This window comes from Helianthus annuus, chromosome 8, assembly GCF_002127325.2.
Source record: "Helianthus annuus cultivar XRQ/B chromosome 8, HanXRQr2.0-SUNRISE, whole genome shotgun sequence".
Classification (NCBI taxonomy): Eukaryota; Viridiplantae; Streptophyta; class Magnoliopsida; order Asterales; family Asteraceae; genus Helianthus; species Helianthus annuus.
The window spans coordinates 16,057,750-16,077,620 of record NC_035440.2 but is presented as its reverse complement, the minus strand read 5'-3'; the positions used below and the strand labels follow the sequence as shown (position 1 = coordinate 16,077,620).

The 19,871-nt window shown below is 42.1% G+C and overlaps 1 protein-coding gene across 1 annotated transcript; it reads left to right on the top strand.

Moving 5' to 3' along the window:
* The first annotated feature begins 12,788 nt into the window (after window positions 1-12,788).
* Window positions 12,789-16,951, top strand: LOC110870871 (mechanosensitive ion channel protein 6). Its single transcript, XM_022119962.2, has 5 exons — window positions 12,789-14,299; window positions 14,899-15,022; window positions 15,096-15,389; window positions 15,489-15,691; window positions 16,545-16,951. Exons 1-5 carry the CDS (start codon window positions 12,798-12,800, stop codon window positions 16,831-16,833), a joined length of 2,412 nt encoding a protein of 803 aa, XP_021975654.1. The 5' UTR covers window positions 12,789-12,797; the 3' UTR covers window positions 16,834-16,951.
* The last annotated feature ends 2,920 nt before the right edge of the window (window positions 16,952-19,871 follow it).

Here is a 19,871-nt window from a genome sequence, read left to right as displayed (position 1 = left end):
TGCAGGATTAGCTGATCATTAAGGAGCTCAGAAACCCAAAGAAGATTAACCCTTATGGTAGAAACATAAACCCAACTAATCCACACTAAAATTAGTTTCGTGTTTCTTCATTGGCGCCCACCGGTTTTTTGCAAATCACCCTCATCTTCTTTTTCTGAGTTGTCTTAACTTGTTTTTTCCTTCGATCATGGCTGGTCAAGGAATCGTTCCTGATTTTGGCTTTGGAACAAACTCTAACGCAGTGTTGGGGGAGGACAATCAAAACGTCCAAGTCCAACATGTAGAAGAAATCGGTGAAATAGAAGTAACCAACACCGAGGGACCCCGCGCGAGCATCACTCGCATCACCCAGACGGTAACCCCGGGAAACAATGGTGTTGGACCCTCAAATCCAGCTCCACCTCAGAACATTTTGGCGCTATTAGCGCTACCTGAAGGCGAAACTCCAGCCTCTTGGTATGCCAAACAAATTGCAACCATCAACGCCGCGTATCAATCTTTGAGAGCACAACAAGCAGTCTTACAAGCAGAGCCATCTTTGGTTACACCCACTGGTCCAAGTCAGGGGGCGCGCCAGATACCCCCGCAGCAAATCCTACAAGGAACAATGACCAGGCCTCCTCCTCTACGAAGACCAAGCGTACACGACACACGCGATACACGGGGAGAGACAGAAAGCTATTCTGACTACCCGTCAAATGTCCAAAGAGGACCAGTTCAAACCAGAGTTGGAGTGCGCAACTTGAACAATGAATGGGACGACACAGACCCAAACGACCCAACATGGCAAGACGACGAAAGTCCCTCAGTTTTCAATCGCTTGAAGAGGAATCATGAGTATTACAAGCCAAGGCAGCGCATCGCATACAGCGAAGAAGCAGAACGAGACTTCATCCTCACCTACAGCCCGGCTGAAGCTGCAGAACACTCAAAGTTCATTCCGAAGATCGCTCTAGCACCATTGACAAAAGAAAGTTGCCTCCAACAGTCGGGAAATTCAACGGCCTAACTGATCCAGACAATCACGTTAGAGTATTCACAAGTGTTGGCGTTATGGGAGGTTGGAATATGCCAATGTGGTGTCACTTGTTTATCCAGACGTTTACGGGGGGCTGCTCGTGCCTGGTTCGACAGCCTTCCGCCTGGAAAAATCAGCTCATGGGTTGATTTCAGAACACAGTTTGTTAACCATTTCAGCCAACAAAGACGTTACCAGCGTGACACAGCCGAGGTAACAGACATCTGGCGAAAAGAGAACGCGGGATTGGAAGACTTCATCACTCGCTTTAACAAAGAATGTTTGGAAATTGGCGGTGTAAGCGAGCAACTCATGCGCGCTCATTTCAAGAAAGCCATTCGCTGTGATAGTCTCATCAGAACTATCACTGGAAAAGATGGAATGCCCAAAGAATGGGATAAGCTCATGGAAGCTGCGAAAATAGTTGCGCAAACTGAAGATTCATTGGCCGGTAATAAGAACTCTTATACTGAAGATCGCTTCTCCAAAGGAAGCTCGCGAGACAACAACAAGCGCAACAAAAACAAAAGTCAAGATTGGAAATCCGGGAAAGCAAGAGGTTACGACGATAGACCGTGCTACAGAGAAGATGCGCGAGAGAAAATTGACAGGATTGGGTATCGGAAAGCAGTCAGGGATGATAACCGAGAAAAACACTGGACTCCGCTCATAAAAACACTAAAAGAGGTGCTAATGACGGAGAACCATGATTTCAAGGCTCCAAGGCCTATGACGAACAAGAAAGGGCAAGACCTGAACCTGTACTGTGATTTCCACAAGGATACAAGCCATCTAACAGATGACTGTATCAGCTTACGTTAAGAGATCGAGAAAGCGCTGAAGAGCGGAAAGTTAGGCCACCTGGTGAAAAACGTGCGCAAAGAAACGCGCCATGACGATGGGAATCACAAGAAAGTCCGGCGCCTGGAGACACATATGGTCAACGGACCGAGATATAGCGCAAGGGAAAAAGGCAAGCGCCCGTATGAGCCATCTTGGCAAGAACAGCAAGTCATTTTCCCGGTAGTACGCGGGGGCCCTCGCGCAACATGCCCCGTTGTTATTACCGGTATCGTTGGTCATTATGAAACAGAGTACATCTTTATTGACTCAGGAAGTACGTCAGACATCATCTATGAGCAATGCTTTAACCAGTTCGACGATGAAGATAAAGCGAGACTCGAGCCAGTCGACTACCCTCTGTCAGGCTTCTGTAACGAAATGGTCTTCCCACTAGGCCAAATCAGCTTTCCCGTCACATTCTCTGACGGAAAGCATTCAAGAATAACAAAGGTGAATTTCATGGTAATGCCTGTCAAATCAAGGCATGATGTATTGATTGGGAGGGAAACCCAAGGCGAATTAAACATGGTAACTTCCACACCACACTCAGCAATCGGGTTTCCAACTGAGACGGGGGTGGCAATTATCTATGCAAAGAAGGAAGTAATGTCGGCAGAAGATATGCGCCCAACCAAAGCGGCGAAGGTTTCAACAACTGAACCAGAAAAGTGGGTTTTAAACCAAAAGTACCCAGAGCAAATGGTGATGATAGGCCACGCAATTTCACCAAACATCAGAACGCACCTCAAACAACTCCTGTTCAGGAACATGGACATTTTCTCCTGGACTCCGGCAGACATGACCGGTATCCCGCCCGATGTCACTGAACATTGTCTGAACACTTATCCCTCCGTCGAACCAAAAGTGCAAAGAAGACGCCGCTTAGGGGCGGACAAGACTAAAGCGATGAACGAGCAAGTGTGTGAACTGCTAAAAGCAGGAATCTTGAGAGAGGTGCGCTATCAGAGTTGGGTGGCAAACCCCGTAATGGTGGAGAATTCAAACGGAGGATGGAGAATGTGCGTCGATTATACCGACCTCAACAAGGCATGCCCCAAAGATTGCTACTCCTTGCCTGAAATCGACAAAAAGATAGACTCTCTCACACCATACAGATGGAAATGCTTCTTCGATTGTTACAAGGGTTATCATCAGGTTCAGATGAAGCTCGAGGATGAAGACAAGACAGCTTTTCGCACTGATCTTGGGATTTTGTGCTATACAAAGATGCTGTTCGGCCTCAAGAATGGCGGCGCAACATATGAGCGCCTGATGGATAAAATCTTCGCCGACGATATCGGAAAACACATCGAGGTTTACATCGATGATCTGGTAATCAAGAGTCCCGAGGAGGACCAAATGTTAAAAGAAATTGAAAAAACGTTCAACTCATTGAGAAGGGTGAACATGAAGTTGAATCCTGCCAAATGTTCTTTTGGTATGGAAGAAGGGAAATTCTTGGGCTTTATAGTCACAAATGGCGGCTTTAAGGTTAATCCAGAAAAAGTTCAAGCCATAGAGTGGATGCCGTCACCACGAACAATCAAAGAGATGCAAAGACTAGCCGGCCGTCTGGCCGCGCTCAATCGATTTCTGTCAAACCACACCGCAAAATCATATCCTTTTATCAGCACTTTGCGCAACTGTGTAAAGAAGCAAGAGTTTAAGTGGACGCCGGAAGCAGAAGCCGCGTTCCAACAAATGAAAAGAGTGCCTGATAAAGCTCCCAACACTGACTGCGCCATTCAAAAAAGAGCCGCTCATCTTGTACTTGTCTTCGTCAGACAAGGCAGTTGGGTCGGTATTACTGGTGGAGAGAGATGGAGTCCAAACTCCAATTTATTACGTCAGTAGGGTGCTTACCGATCCAGAAACAAGATATTCAACAATGGAAAAATTGGTACTTGCATTGTTACACGCCTCTAGAAGACTGCGCAGATACTTTACAGGGCATGTGATAACAGTACTCACCAACTTTCACATCGGTACCATTTTACAGAAGCCAGAAACATTAGGGCGGTTAGCGAAGTGGGCGATCGAGCTGGGGGGCCACAACATCTTGTACAGGCCGCGCCCAGCCATCAAGGGTCAAATGAGGGGTTGTTGAGGCTTCCGTGAAGGATACGTCTAATGAGTTATGGTTGCTGTACACTGATGGAGCCTCAAATGAGGATGGCGCAGGAGCTGGGTTGCGCCTTGTGAGCCCCGAGAAGCATGAATTTACATACGCCATCAAGTTGGATTTCAAGAACACCAACAATGAGGTGGAATACGAGGCATTCTTGGCAGGATTGCGCCTCGCCATAAAAATGGGAGCTAAAAATCTGCAAGCGCACGTTGATTCACTCTTGATCGCCAGCCAAATCAACGGAATTTATGATGCAAAAAATGCGAAGTTATGGCCTTATATTTGGACCAGGCGAAAGAGTTACTCCAACAATTCAAGTCGTACAAGGTAGTTCACATCAACCGCTCCGAAAACAAACTGGCAGACGCCTTAAGCAAGCTCGCTTCAACTTCTTTTCAACATCTCGCCAAAGATGCAAGGATTGAAGTACTAAAAAATCCATCAGTGCTACTGCGCCAGTTAACGTGATCGAAGTAGGGCAGCCATCTTGGATGACCCCTATAATTCAATATCTGCAAGAAGGAATACTCCCAGAAAGCAAAGCAGAGGCAGGGAAGATTCAAAACAAGGCCCTACATTATGAAATGAATGGTGGTATCTTATACCGAAAGTCCTTCTTGGGGCCATTGTTGCATTGCGTGGACCCCCAAGACGCGAACTACCTGATTAGGGAGATCCACGAAGGACTCTGTGGCATCCATGCAGGCCCATGCATGGTTGTCGCGAAAATTATGAACGTTGGATACTATTGGCCAGGGATGCACGTCGACGCCCTGAAGGAGCTGCGCAAATGTGACTCCTGTCAGCGACATTCTCCAAAAACCCTGCGCCAAAAAAATGATCTTATCCCGGTATCCACTGCCTGGCCTTTCCAGCAGTGGGGAATCGATATGGTGGGACCCTTCCCGGACGCTCCTGGCGCTGTTAAGTTCATAATCGTTGCCGTCGATTACTTCACAAAAATGGGTGGAGGCCAAATCACTAGCCTCAACTACTGCAACGATCGTGCGCAAGTTCATTTGGGAGCACAGCGTTTGCAGGTTCGGCCTCCCACTCAAAATTGTAACAGATAACGGCACCAACTTTGCTTCTAAAGACCTCCAAAAGTGATTGAAAGAGATGAACATCGAACACACTTTCTCGTCTGTTGCGCATCCTCAGGGCAACGGACAAGTCGAAAATGTGAACAAGAGCATCGTTGAAGGGATAAAAGCCCGACTGGGCACAAAGAGAAGAGGCTGGGTAGATGAGCTCCCAAGCATCCTGTGGTCTCATCGAACCATGCTTAAAACAAGCACTGACGAAACTCCTTTCAGCCTAGTCTACGGCTCAGAGGCGGTTATCCCAGCTGAAATCGGCCTGCCCTCGCCGCGCTTGACAGCAGGCAACACTATCGATAACGAGGTAGAGCGTCGTCTTGACTTGGATTTGCTGGAGGAAAGGCGCGAAATTGCGCGAATTAAAGAAGCCAAGTACAAGACACAACTGGAAAGGTACTACAATGCGAGAGTGCGCATTTGTACCTTCACTCCAGGAGAATATGTCTTCCGAGACAACGAAGCTTCAAACGCTGAACGCCCAGGAAAGCTAGCACCCAAATGGGAAGGCCCATACTTAATACACGCGGTGCTAGTGAAAGGGGCTTACAAGTTGCGCACTCTAGAGGGATACATCATCCCGCGCACATGGAACGCGCAACAACTGCGCAAGTGCTATATGTAACTACTCTCGGCCTTGCGCCTTTACTTTCTCATGCTGGCCACGCGCCCTTCTGATTTCCTATGTTGGCTAAACACCCTACTTGTTTGCGATGTATGTTGGCCTAAGCGCCCGTTTCTTAAATGAATGAAAGCCTATGCCTTTTATGTTACAAATGCATGTTCAACTTTTGATTAGCACGAAAACACTTCAGTAAATTACGAGCTCTTGAGTTACGCCTCCAAGGTCCTCCACGAACACAGCGCGAGACCGGGCAGTTACACTCGCAAAAGAGCCACACTTACGTTTATTCGCGCTAACTTAACCAAAGTTTCTAACAACAGTGCAATAATTGTAGCTGGACAAAGGAAAAGCAAACATAAAGATTATATTAAACAAGCGCAACCGCGCAACGATTACATGACAAAACTAACATAACAAGTACAAGATAAAACAAGCGCAACCGCGCAAACAACCACATTTAACATCCAAAAATAAAATTACAAGGCACAAAGCCTACCAACCCTATCTATTCATGGTCATCACCATCGCCTTCACCATCATCACCATCATGTTGGACGTCACCATCATCATCATCGCCCGCCGCCTCTTCTTCATCAGATAATTCAACAGTTTCTGGTGGGTCAAGAATGGCCTTTAGACGCTGGCACCAGTCGTCATGCTCTAGAGCCTTTGCGACCAGGTCCATCACAGGCAATGATAGATGATTGTAAGCATTCTCAGCCGAGCCAACTCGGCATTAGCTTCATTAGTCACTAAACAGTGACTAGTGTCAAACTCCTGCCCAAACACCTCTTCGACATGTTGCGCACATTCCATATAACCTCCACGGTGACCAACCGCGCGAGAAGCATCTATTAGAGCAGCAACAGCTCCGTCCAGCTCGCCAGCATTTAGGATGGAGTTGGCCATCTAAAGCAAAAGAAACAGATGAGAAATTGGTTCTAGCAAATAAAGTGTAAGTTAAGAAAAAAAGAACAATACCAGGACTAATCCCCTGCCACGCATCCATTCACCTTCGGAGACCAGCGTATCAACAATGCCCTGGGCCTCAGCATAGTTATTCTGCGCCACATTAAGGGTAGACGAACTTCTGGCGCGCGCTTCCTCGGCTTTTTGCCTGGCCTCCTCAGCAGAGGCAGCTTTTCCTTTCTCGGCCTCAAGATCGATTTCCAAGGACTCACTTTTATCAACCTGCTCTCGCAGGTGACGTTTTAACTCGGCAATCTCAACGTCCTTGGCCGCCAGGTCCTTATCCTTACTAACTACCTGCGCCTTCACCTCAACCAGCTCAATCTACAAAGGATAAAGGATTTAGATAATTTCTGTAAACAAAAATACAAGGAAAGAGGTCAACGCTTGACAAACCTCAACATGCTCCTTCGCAGCCTGCATATCCTCGACCTTCCCGGTCAGCTCAGCAACGTTACCCTCATGCTCAGTAATTTTGGCACGAGCCGCATACATGCGGTCGTTATCCTTCGCACAAATCTTCTTTCAATCGGCACGTTCCTTCGTTAGGAGGTCTTCAGCAGCGCGAAGTTTGCTCCTAAGGCCCTCGCGGCCCCATTCTTCTGATTTCTTATCAGTCTCGAACTTAGCCTTTTCCTCAGCAAAGGAGTATTAGCTTTCTCGAACTCCTTAGCTTGCCCCACAAGGCGCTCTCGATACTTCTCCCAGTCCGCCCGCTCCTTGACCATCGTGCGCCATTCCCGCACGATCTGATGATTGGCGGCGTGAGTGTTGGCTTCTCCAACAACATAAGCCAGGTACAGCCCATCATGGGTTCGCGCTCTTTGGCGGTTCACTTCGCCAGGAGGGAAGGAATTTAAGAACCAATCACGACACGCTGCAAACTCATTAAATGTGTCCTTTTGCTTTAGTCCCCAGGGAGCTTGGTGTGGAGCGTTGCCGCGCGACTCCTCAGTATAGGTTTTGTAATAAAGGTCACTTAAAGTATCTTTGGAACCGATGGGAGATTGCGGTATAAACCCTCCAGCGCCACCAGAACTCGCGCCACCAGCGGCAGCAGCCTTCTCCTTGTGAGGAGCAGAGCCAGACCCCCCAGTGGTAGAAGGTACTTGAGCAGTATGAATGGGGGCTTCGGCTGGTGCAGGATCAGTTGGTGTTTCAACCTTAGGTTCTTTTTTCTTCTCATGATGGGGTTGGTCAAGCCCCGTGATATGAACAACCTTCAGACCCTGCGCCTTATCACTAACAGTTGCAGCAGCGGTCCCGGTATCCTTTGGATCAACTCCAATAGGCTTTTCAACGGTTCTCTCCTTGGTTTTCTTTTTCTCCTTCTCTTTTTCCTCAGCTTTTTTCTTCTCCTCGGCAGTTTTCTCCTTATTGGGCTCTACCCCAGCAGCCTTGAGGGGTTTGATGATAACCCTGGGCCTTTTTTACGCCGGCTCTGAGGGTTCTGTGATGACGACACCCTTCTTTTCAAGGGTCTTCTTTGTGGCCTCTGCAGAAACAAAATGTTTAAAATAGATAATACAAGAGCGCAAGGGGAAAACAAGAAACTAACTAGGAGAAAATCTATAAAGAGAGCGCAAATTGCTCTGTTTTTCGATAAGGGGGACTCCACCAGGCTTTGGCACTACTAAAGCGCCAGCCGTAGTCTCCCTGCTCCTCTTTCTAACCAACTTTATAGTAGGCTCCTCTGTTTCTTCTTCCTCCTCTTCTTCATCATGCGCGAGAGAGGACGGAGTGGCTCCAGCATCTGGGTTGCGAGAACCCGCGCTCCCGGAACTCCGTGAACCAGCAGCTCCTGTCTTCTTCTCGCCTACGCGCGACAAACCTTCAAGTGAGTCACCGATAATCACATAATCTTCCAAGTTACTTCGGCGAAAGCGTAGAGTACCTTTTTCAGCAGCACCAGGCGCCGTACGGCTACTTCCACCCTTCTTGCTGGTGACATCAGCATCGATGGTGATAACCTTCTTCTTTTTGTTCTTCTTCTTCTTCTCTTCGGGGTCGATACCCAAGTCGCGCAGCACACCTGCAAAGATGGTAGACCAGGAACTTAACTCTCCATTGGAAGATCCGACAGACTCCTCGCTGGAAAGATGGACAATCTCTTTCCCAGTAGAAGTCAAAGCACGCAGAGGTCGAGGGTTAGGTATATGCGCACCTTCGGTTGCAGTAGGTGGATTGGCAAAAGCATCAGCAACTGGATACATGAAATGACCTTTAATCTGGTCATACCAGTATTCCTCCCCTGCTCTAAGTGGGCGCACGCCCATGGACCCACCAAAGGTGGGGAAGGTAGCTTGCCACAGATGCGCTTCTACACGCGAAATCATCTAGTTAAGCACAAGCTACAAAACAAGAAATTAAAGAGATTTAAGTAACTAACCTCTATCTTCAAATTTCAAAATCGGAACGTCCTTGCTATCTGCCGGCCACTGGTCACTCATCCGCGCCGCTACCAAGACGTTCTCACCAAACACTCGGTTTGGAGTGGCAGTAAGCTTCAGATACCAAGCCTCCTTCTTGCGAATCGCCAAATCTTCCTTCAAGATCGGTTCGGACCATGCGCGGAAGGTCATGGCAATCGGTATCACCTCCTCGTGAATGAAAAAGAATTTTGGTTTCCAGTCATGAAAACTTTTAGGAGGGTTCAGAAGTATCTTCTTCGCAGCCCCTCGACTGGCAAATGAGTAGAATCCCATGTTTCTGATCAATTGGTAAAAGACTCTGAATCTTTCCACAATCGGCTCAATATCATGAGATTTACAAAGAAACTCGAAGTGGCGAACCCTGACCATTCCAGAAGGACTCATTTGTGAAATATGGAACCCATAGAACTGAAGAATGTGGGCCATGAAATTCGTCGCCGGCAACCGGGAGTTGCCCTGATGAAAGAAATCTTCAAACAACGTGATATAACCCGGCGGTGCATCGGCGGCCGTCTGATTCTGACCGGGATATTTGGCATCCCATTCTGGTGGAAACCGGAAACTCCGTGTAATCTGCTCGAATAGCCCTAAGTCCCACTTAAGGACGGGAACAGGACCTTCTTCTCCGGGATTCTCTTCCTGGTCTTCTTCAGCCATGGATGCGAGTTTGAACTTCGAAAATTCCGGAAAAAGCTTGAAGATGTGATGAAGAACCTTGAAGATCTGCTACCGTGTTCTTCAAGGATTTGAAGGTTCAAAGAATTCGAAAGCAAGTAGGGAGAAAAGATGATAACGGAAGAGGAGAGATGATCTGCTCTCGTCTCTCATCAGATATATATACCCATTGCATTTAATGCGATGGGTAAACGTGCCGAGATCACCGCACATGTGACCAATCAGAAAATGCCACGTAAGGCGGGATTCTCGGAGTGACGGTTATCACGCGCGCGTGGGCCTCACTCGCCTGACGGAATGCTGAACTGTCAGGGACAAATTGATGACAGCCGTGTCAGCAGTCAACTCGAACGTCGCCATCAACGACATTTGCACCAACTCGTCAGAATTCAAATTTCAAGAGTTTTCCCGCCCGAAGTTACTACAAACTTCATGCAGAAGCTACTAAGTTCGCGCATCATCAACAACTAATCAATAAACCTGCGCGCTTTGACCATAAAGGTAGTAAATCACCAAGAGCCAAACCTGGTAGTCGCGCCGTAGTAACTGACAAGCAATAACACGCGCGCCGTCAACCAGGCAGTTTTAAGCATTAGCACTTCTTTTTTCTAAGTCCAGAGCTCCAACCACTTACTTCGCGCATGGTGCAGCACTGGACTGGGGGGACTTGAAGGGGTATGGCCCTAAAAAACCGCGCAGACCTTCCCCTGGTCACGCGCAGGGCCATACTCCTTAATCAACAAGATATTCAATCCTAACCTCGTGCGGGTTACTTCAGTAAGGACTGGCCTCGCGCGAGGTCTATACAAGAAAGAGCATCGATGTCGACACTTAGCATTCTGGATGAGTCTCCAACACCTATAATCCTGCGTGGGCTAATAACATGCTTAGCAAAGGTTGCGCAAGATCTATAACGCATGACCACTTCAGAAGGTACGAAGGTACAAGTGGCAGATGAAAAGAGCCAATCCGCACCCTCCAGGCTCTGCTCAATCGTGCTCCACGATCGTCTGACGTGCAGGAGGCAAAAAGTACGTAAGGACACCTACGTGGCACCAATCACAGGGCAGAGACACCTGCCCCACGATCTCCACTTACCTGCTGATGGCAGGGGGACAACGAGGCCGACAACAGTGACACGTGGCTCCAATCAAGGTGCGCGAGTACCGGAAAGCTTCTAGAAGCCACTAACGGTCGCCACCAGTAAGACAAGGAGCATATCCGCTATGTTGTCGCCTTCCGGCCCAAGGCCCATCAGCCCACATCCTCTACACCTCTCCGGCTATAAATGGAGACCTTGGTTCACAGGTTAATTCATTCTATTCCCTCTACTCTCACTCTTAATACTTAATTATCTCCTCAAAGCAGTCGCTTATTCTCAAGCCAGAGTCTGGTTAAGAGGGAAACCCCCATATCCCCTCTTAATGAGCTAACGGTGTTCTGTTTTGCAGGATTAGCTGATCATTAAGGAGCTCAGAAACCCAAAGAAGATTAACTCTTATGGTAGAAACATAAACCCAACTAATCCACATTAAAATTAGTTTCGTGTTTCTTCAATATTATATTTGACATGACTCGTTTCCCAAAATGTCTACGGCAAAACATACACCATCTTAAATTTATACCGAAACGTACATAAAAATATTCACGTAAAAAATGTTTTTTAAAAGAAAAAGTATTATATTTAAACTGACTCGTTTCCAGACAAAGTTTACATTGAAATATAGAGCAAATCAAATTTATACAAAAACGTACATAAAAATATGCACGTAAAAAAATAAGTGTGTTTTAACTAAAGGAGGTATATTGGTAAACTCAAAACAAATTACTAGTAAAAAACCTAATAGGTTAAATACGGTCGTAAATCGTACCAAGTAGCATTAATGCCACACCACTGTCAGTGACCACCAACATCAGAAGAGCTCGTACAAATAAAATAAATAAAAAAGTAAAAATTAGCACTGAATGAAAAACAGACGTAAAATTGTTGAATCACGCACGCCTCTTGCGATGTGTTAATGCGAAGAAATTAGACATAAACGTAAAATGTAGAAAAAAATAACCAAGTCGATTTAGGACCCGAGCATTGTGACGAACTTGTCATACGGAGAAAAATAGACGTGTTGCGACTGGCCTGTTAAACGGGAAATAATAGACGAAAAAATGTTGAACTCCACATGCACGTTGCGGCATGTTGACTCACAAAATTTAGAACGGAACGAAAACCTTGCGAAAGATGAAAAATATGAGGGTACAAAGTTGAAAATAAAAAAATGGTGCGGTTAACTTGTAAAAGATGAAAAGCTTGGATTAAAAGTAAAAAAAAAATAAAAGGAGTTAAAATGCAAAAGAATTAATTTAACAGATCATAAATAGAATTAATTTTTTTAAGGTAACATTCTTATTTTATAATTAAAATAGATCATAAATAAAATTAGTTTTTATTAAGTCATTGGTTTAGTTTTCGTGTCATGTGTATATTTAATAAAATGCTATAATTAATGGAAAAGTTTGGCTTGAAACACTTCATTAGATCCAACTACGGTTAATAAATACAAAATTGTGGTAAAATGTGGGTTCAACTGCATTAACACATCATGAGATTGGATTATAGTTGATTTCTCAAACAACTTTCAAAGTGGCTGAAGAGTTTGAAATGTAATCGCTCATTATTTTCTTTCCATTAAAAAAAATCAATAAGCTCAAATCACAATAAAAAAAAACCGAACTTCGCAACGCGAAGAATCAATTCTAGTTTACGTTATTCAATCTATGAAATTGTTCCTAAACCGGTAAGACTACCCATTCGACAAGATTGGTCCTCTATTAAATAACAACCGGTTTTATTTATGGTTGTTATTTCTTTACCCGCTTCCTTTCTCATTCGCTCTTCATTTCTCACACGAAGACACTTCACACTATAAAATGACCTCAATGCTCAAGCTTTCACGAATCATCACCAGCTTCATTCACCCAACAATCATTTTCCTTTAATCCGAAAACGAATTTGATGGCGAATCTGGGAAGATCATTCCCAGGATATTCACCAAACGACCCATTTATTGAAATCGAAGACAAACACTTTTCCGGTGAACACACCAATCAGTTTCCATCATATTCCGGTAATCTCCGGGGAAACACAGCAAAAGTAAACACTTACGGCCATTCTACAACCACTTCTACTAAAGAATCAGAGCTAGGTGAATACAACAGTGGCCAACTCACCCCGAAAGAGGTTCGGGTCTCATTCAACGATGCAGCTAGACCGCGATCAGCTGGACAGCGGTCTACCCCTAGTCGAAGCCGTCGCAGCAGTACTGTCATCGGTCGTAGCGGAGAACAAGTGGTGATTTGTTCATCTAATGGTGGATTTAAAAGAAACTCCACTTTGATGAGAATGAAAACTAAATCAAGGTTAATGGATGAGCCAGAGATTGACCAAAGATCGTCTCAAAAGACACCAAGATCAAGTCATCAAGGAAAAGGGTTTTCGGATATTGAAGAAGATGAATTCTCTTTGTTTGATGATATGCCAGATGAGTACAAGAAGTTAAGGTATAACAAATGGACTTTGCTTCAGTTAACCAGCTTGATATTAATCATTGCTGCTTTGATATGCACACTTGCAATAACAAATTTTAGAAACAAAAATTTATATGGTCTTGAATGGTGGAAATGGGAAGTTATGATACTTGTTGTAATATGTGGGAGGTTGGTATCTGGATGGGGGATTCAGATGATCGTGTTCTTTATCGAACGAAGCTTCTTACTACGAAAAAGAGTTCTCTATTTTGTTTACGGGTTAAAAAAGGCGGTTCAGAACTGTATTTGGTTGGGTTTGATCTTGATTGCTTGGCAATGCATATTCGATAAGAAGGTCGAACGCGTGGCATATGGGAAGAAGGTTTTGCCGTATGTAACGCGGGTTTGGATATGTCTTTTGGTGGGGACTATTATTTGGTTGTTGAAAACTTTGGTGATCAAAGTTCTTGCTTCGAATTTCCACGTCAGCAAGTATTTTGATCGGATTCAAGATTCGTTGTTTAATCAATACGTGATAGAAACGCTTTCAGGCCCGCCTGTGAATGAGATTCGGCAAGAACAAGAGGAGGAAGAATGGATGATGGAAGAGATTGATAAGCTTCAGAATGTGGATGCGAGTTTACCAATGCCGCTTAAGGCGAATATGTTTACCGGTTATAAAAGCGTTGGTACACCGAGATCGAGCAATGGAAAGACGGGTAAAAGTGAGGGTGGTAGTCCTAAGAAGCATGACAATATAATCACCATTGATCACTTGCATAAGATGAATAAGAAGAATATATCTGCTTGGAATATGAGTAGGATGATGAATTCTATAAACAGGAGCATGTTAAGTACTTTGGATGAACAATTGGAAGATTTTGCCGATGATGGCGATGAAGATGAAGGTTCCACACAGATAACAAGCGAAACACAGGCTAAAATCGCAGCCAAGAAGATATTTTGCAACGTTGCAAAACACGGTTCCAAGTAAGTACTCATAAATCTAAGGGTGTTAAATGGGTTGTGTTTGCACCTTCATGGGTCGATGGGTTGAACCTGACATAAATCAGGAAATTTGACACAAGCATGAACACAACCAGAACCAAAACACAACATAACCCAAAAAAAATCATGGCTAACCTGACTTTCACTTTCATAAAAAGATAAAAATGGACTTGCACTTTAAGAAATGGAATTGCGATGAGCCAGAAGTTAGAATATCGCCTAACCACCTGTCTTCGTCTCCCGTAGTTCCCCCAGAAACATTCGTTTGCCTACTTCTACTCTGGCCGGGGGTAACAGTCTTTTGAGAACCAAGTGGCCCTTGAGGAAGACCTTCAGAAAACCCTCTTAACTCCGGGAAAGGTCTTTTTATATATTGGCATAATACTTAATTGATGACACAAAACACATTTTTTTCTAAAAGAACTAAGAAACAAGCCAATCCATGAACAAGTTGTTTAGGTAAATGTGTTTATGGACCAACACGTAACTAACCCCCATTCATATATTACTCTATAATAGATAATAGATATAAAACATTCATTTATGTATTTGTACTTTTATTCATTTATTTATTTTGACAGACATATTTATATTGAGGATTTGATGCGTTTTTTGGGCAATGACGAAGCTTTAAGGACATTTCGACTCTTTGATGGAGGAAATGTGACTAAAGGAATTAGCAAACGAACTCTCAAAAACTGGGTGGTACGTTCGTTTTCTTCTTATAAACCATTAATTATTACAATTTGTATGTATAAAAACTTGGTTAGTTTTCCAGATTAATGCATTCCGAGAACGTAGAGCACTTGCACTATCACTCAACGACACAAAAACAGCCGTCGACAATCTTCATCAAATGTTAACGGTTTTCGTAGGAATCATAATAATCGTGATTTGGCTTCTTATCCTTAAAGTTGCGACCACCCATTTCTTCTTCTTCATATGCTCACAACTACTTTTGGCAGCTTTTATGTTTGGAAACGCATGTAAAACAACATTTGAGGCCATTATTTTCTTGTTCATTGTGCATCCTTTTGATGTTGGCGATCGATGTGAGATCAATGGTGTTCAGGTCAGATTTTAATAAAAAAAAAAAAAATCGAGAAAATCACATTGGCCTTTTGTTTTTCAATTATATAGTGCTTAATGATTGTAGTTTTTACTAATGCAGATGATAGTTGAGGAGATGCACATATTAACAACGATCTTCCTAAGATATGATAATCAGAAAATAGCATATCCAAACAATGTTTTGTCTACCATGCCCATTGCTAATTACCATCGTAGTCCTGATATGGGTGATGCCATTGATTTCTGCATCCATGTATCAACCCCTACCGAAAAGGTTGCTAAAATGAAGGACATGATAACAAGGTAAGCATATGATTCGTGAGATGACGGAGAGGATAAAAAGTGGTGACATTTTCGTAATTATTTACTCGTTGAGTAATTATTAAAATTACCCTACAAATGATCTTATATGGTAATTTTGATCTTGTAGAGTAATTTTGTATGGTATCATAATTACTTTACAAATGATCTTGTAAGGTAATTTTGATCCTGTAGGGTAATTACGGGTAAAATAATTACGAAAATGTCACAGCGTTTTTTTACATTCTCATGTTTTTTCATACGTTTTGTACGATAAGACTATTTGTACATGAAGTTTACCAGAGACATAATTGACAAAAGAGTCGGTGGTGAAAAAAAATCATAGATTTCTAATGAATGAAACTATTACATCAACCTTTTTTTAATAACAAAATACCTTTTTCATAAAGAAATTATAATTTTGATGAATGTTGTCAAATATTGAAAATTCAAAACTAACATTCTAGTTTTTAAACTAACTCTCTAAATAAACACATAAATTTATGAATTCGAATATTAACGTGTTTTACAATCAAAATGAAATAAATCAAAATTGTTAAAATTGGAGGAAAATCGTTTTCATATATATTTTTCGGGCATGTAATAATAATATGGAGGTAAAGTCAATTTTTTCTACCTTTCTTTCATTTCATTTAATTTGTAAAACTTTTACTTCTTTTCTACAGCTTGTCCCTATTTGTTTGATATTTTATCTACTAAATAATCATTATCCATACATTTTCCGATTTTTACAACAACAAACAAACTAGAAAAAGACACCACACTTATTTTCATCGATATTTTTTATTAAAACTAATCACCAATGACATAAGCTTGGACTGGTGTGTGTTCGCAGCTATGTCGAGGACAAGAGTGAGCATTGGCAACCTGGGCCGATGATAGTCTTAAGAGATGTCGAGGATTTGAATCGGCTCAAAATATCAATATGGCTTTCGCACCGAATGAATTTTCAGGACATGGGTGAAAGATGGAAACGAAGAGCTCTTCTAGTCGAGGAGCTTATCAAGATTTTCAAAGATCTTGACATTGAGTACCGTATGCTCCCAATGGACATCAATGTTCGCAATTTACCAGCCTTGGGTTCTAATCGGTTTCCATCAAATTGGACAACTTGTGCAAACTGATCAATATGCCCCGGGGTGAAGAAAAGCGAAATCTGAATCAAATATTATACTCTAATACACGTATTAATGTCGTAAAATAGTGAATAAGCAACTGATTGTTATTGGTGTTATGTTTTTATGCTCGTCTCTTGTAACCTTTGTGAATTTTGATGATTCCTTGTGTAACTATAGTATTTGTGATATTATGCAAATTAATAAAACATCATACTTATTAAACTTTTGACTCCGAGTAAAAACACAAGCAAATAAAGAAAAACGACGATAAGAAATGATAAACATTTCTCTCTCTACAAAACCCCTTAATCTCGTGTTCATGGTGTCATTGATTTCAATTGAGAGACTTGTTGTGAGATTTGAGTTGGGGTTTTGATGAATTTGAAAACCCAGTGAGGGATTGTTCATCCTTTAGTTGTTACATGTTTTTTTTCCCCAACTATTCATCACTTTCTCACTCTAGAATCCCAAAAATACCTTAAAGCCTTTATCTTATTCCAATTGAGAGGCTTTTCATGAGATATGAATTGGGTTTTTGGTTGACTTTGAAAATAGCATACCGCATACATGATAACTAATCAAGCAATGATGGAATGATTTGTGTAGTATAACTTAATAAAGTGTAAAATAAATAATTTAGAGGGTAAGATTATCATTTTCTATGGTCATTTAAAGGTCTTATTGGTTCAACACGCACTTACTAGCTCAGATTCTTTTAACCAATCAGACTTCTTATTAGACTTCTTATTGGTTCAACACTTATCGGATCAAAGGTTAACAAACAACTCCTAAAAGTTTAGAAGAGAGTTTGAAAACTCTTGAAATATTTTGAAGATAACCACCCAATATATTGTATATAACTACCTATTATGAGGTTTAGGGGTTGTTTGTTTACCTCTTAACGAGGCTCTTAATGGTTCAGATCTCTTACTGGTTCAGCACTTAATGGTTCAGACTGTTTGTTTCGCGAATAGATGTCTGAATAGTTCAGACATTTGCCTCTGAATGGTTAAGTATTATACAAAGTCTGAATGGTGAAGACCTCTAATCTGAATTTGTTGGACCCAGTTTGGGCTTAAAAACTTCTTTTCACGTAATATGGCAACTGATTTCAGTAGATGTGAAAAAGATGTGCGGAAATGGAAATCAGACTTTCAAGAAACAAGACCTACAAAATTATCAAGTTTATATCACTTTGAAACAAAATAGTTTACAAGGTGATTGTAAGATTATTATCTAATATAAATGAATCTTGAATTCTGTGGGTGAGAGGGCAATGGAGTTTTGTAGTATGTATGAATGCTAAGCTTAACTCAATTGTCTTTTGCTTGGTGAACCTTCTATTTATAGAAGGTTGGGTACATGAATAAACATTTGTTTATTCATGCAATAAGTCCTGCATAAAGTAGCCATTTGACATATTCATTGAATCCAACAGTCAAGTTGCCTTTGTAATCATGATATCCAATAATGTCAAGTTGCTTCGGTTATTGTGGCAGGATAGAGCTGATTTTTAGACAAGTGGGGTATTCATCAGAATTTCTGATAAACCACTTCATCAGAAATTCTGGTGAACAAATCATCAGAAAATCTGATGATCAGAATCGTCAGAAACTGATGATTTCATCAGAAATATCATCAGATCCATCAGAAACGACCTTCTCTGATAATCTTCTTCAGCTCTTGATCAACTTGTGATTTTTTGAAGTAGATGTTGTTCATTTCAGTTGTCCTATCCGATCTTCTTCTTCTTGTTGTGATCTTCAGGACTGTTGTCTTCTTTATAGATCAAGTTGAATCTGGTTTTCTTCAATACTTACAAATAAAGTTTCCTAGCAGTTTACCCCTAAGTATTGTAAGAAAATGAACTATCTCTATATCTAGCATAAACAACTTTCAACTAATTCTTGAAAAGAAAGTTCAAACAACTAAGTTCAGAAACATAAAACATAATCAAACCAACCATTGTTCAACAAAAATAAAATATTGTTCTCAAAAACATAAATTCACTTTCATCAATTCATTAATTGATCTTCACTCCTCTTATGTATTTGTCTCCTGGTTTCAGCCTTTTCTTGTGATCAATTGCCTTTTAAGTTTCCTTGTAAAGTTCTTTGTACCATCCTCTGGATTCCATCCACTTTTCAATGCAGTCTTCAATTGTTTTTCTCAGCTGTTCATTGTTCTTTCCCTACTTCTTGAGCTGCTCTTGCTTCTCATTCATGCAGTTCTTTATATATTTCAGAGTTTGGTTTGAATACTTGCATATTTCACTGATTCTGAACAGAGCTTTCTCATCATGAGCATCTTTGAAGACTACACACATTCCTGGTTTGTCAAAGATTGCTCCAGTTCTTACTAGTTTAGAAGGAATTTCAGCTGGAATTGTGTTGTTAGGAGGAGGTAATAGCACTTTGTTGTTGTACTCAAAGTTGATACATAGATCAAAGTCTGCCAGTGCAGCCCTTTTATATAACTTTGCTCCTGCACTTTTGAAGCTGTCAATTGCTCTTCTGATCACAACTGAACCACTTTTGTCTTTATCAATGATATTCTTCATTTTGACTATGCCCATTGGGTGAATATCATCAGCCAGATTTCCATCAGTAACCTTTTGTTCACTATTATCTTTTCTGATCAAGGTGTATTTGTTTTGTCCTTCATTACCTAAGATACCTCCTCAAATGGTTAGAGTGTCGATTCTTTCAATAGATACTATTGGATTGGTCATTGGTTTGTGCAGAATTTCCCAGCTTCCATTATTCCTGACTTCAACAATATTTTTGCTCATTGGAGAGAGTGGCCTTGCTGGGTTGTCTTCTTTATCTTTCCAGTAGTAGTGCTTCAGGTGTTCTTCAGGGTACATGATTGTGTGTAAATCACCTTTCAGCACTTCTATTTCTTTGATGTTTCCATCTGAATCTTCTCTCATCACTTTTCTTGGCCTTTTTTAGGAGGTCACTTCATGTTCCATTCTTCTCTTTTCTTTTGTATCCATCTTTATGCTGAACTATGTTTCTCCTGTGAGAGCTGTGGAAGATGAC

Coding starts and splice junctions, on each gene's coding strand:
- LOC110870871 (XM_022119962.2), top strand. CDS start 12,798: ATGGCGAATCTGGGAAGATCATTCCCAGGATATTCACCAAACGACCCA. Junction 14,300..14,898: donor GTTGCAAAACACGGTTCCAA/GTAAGTACTCAT, acceptor TTATTTTGACAG/ACATATTTATATTGAGGATT. Junction 15,390..15,488: donor GTGAGATCAATGGTGTTCAG/GTCAGATTTTAA, acceptor TTACTAATGCAG/ATGATAGTTGAGGAGATGCA.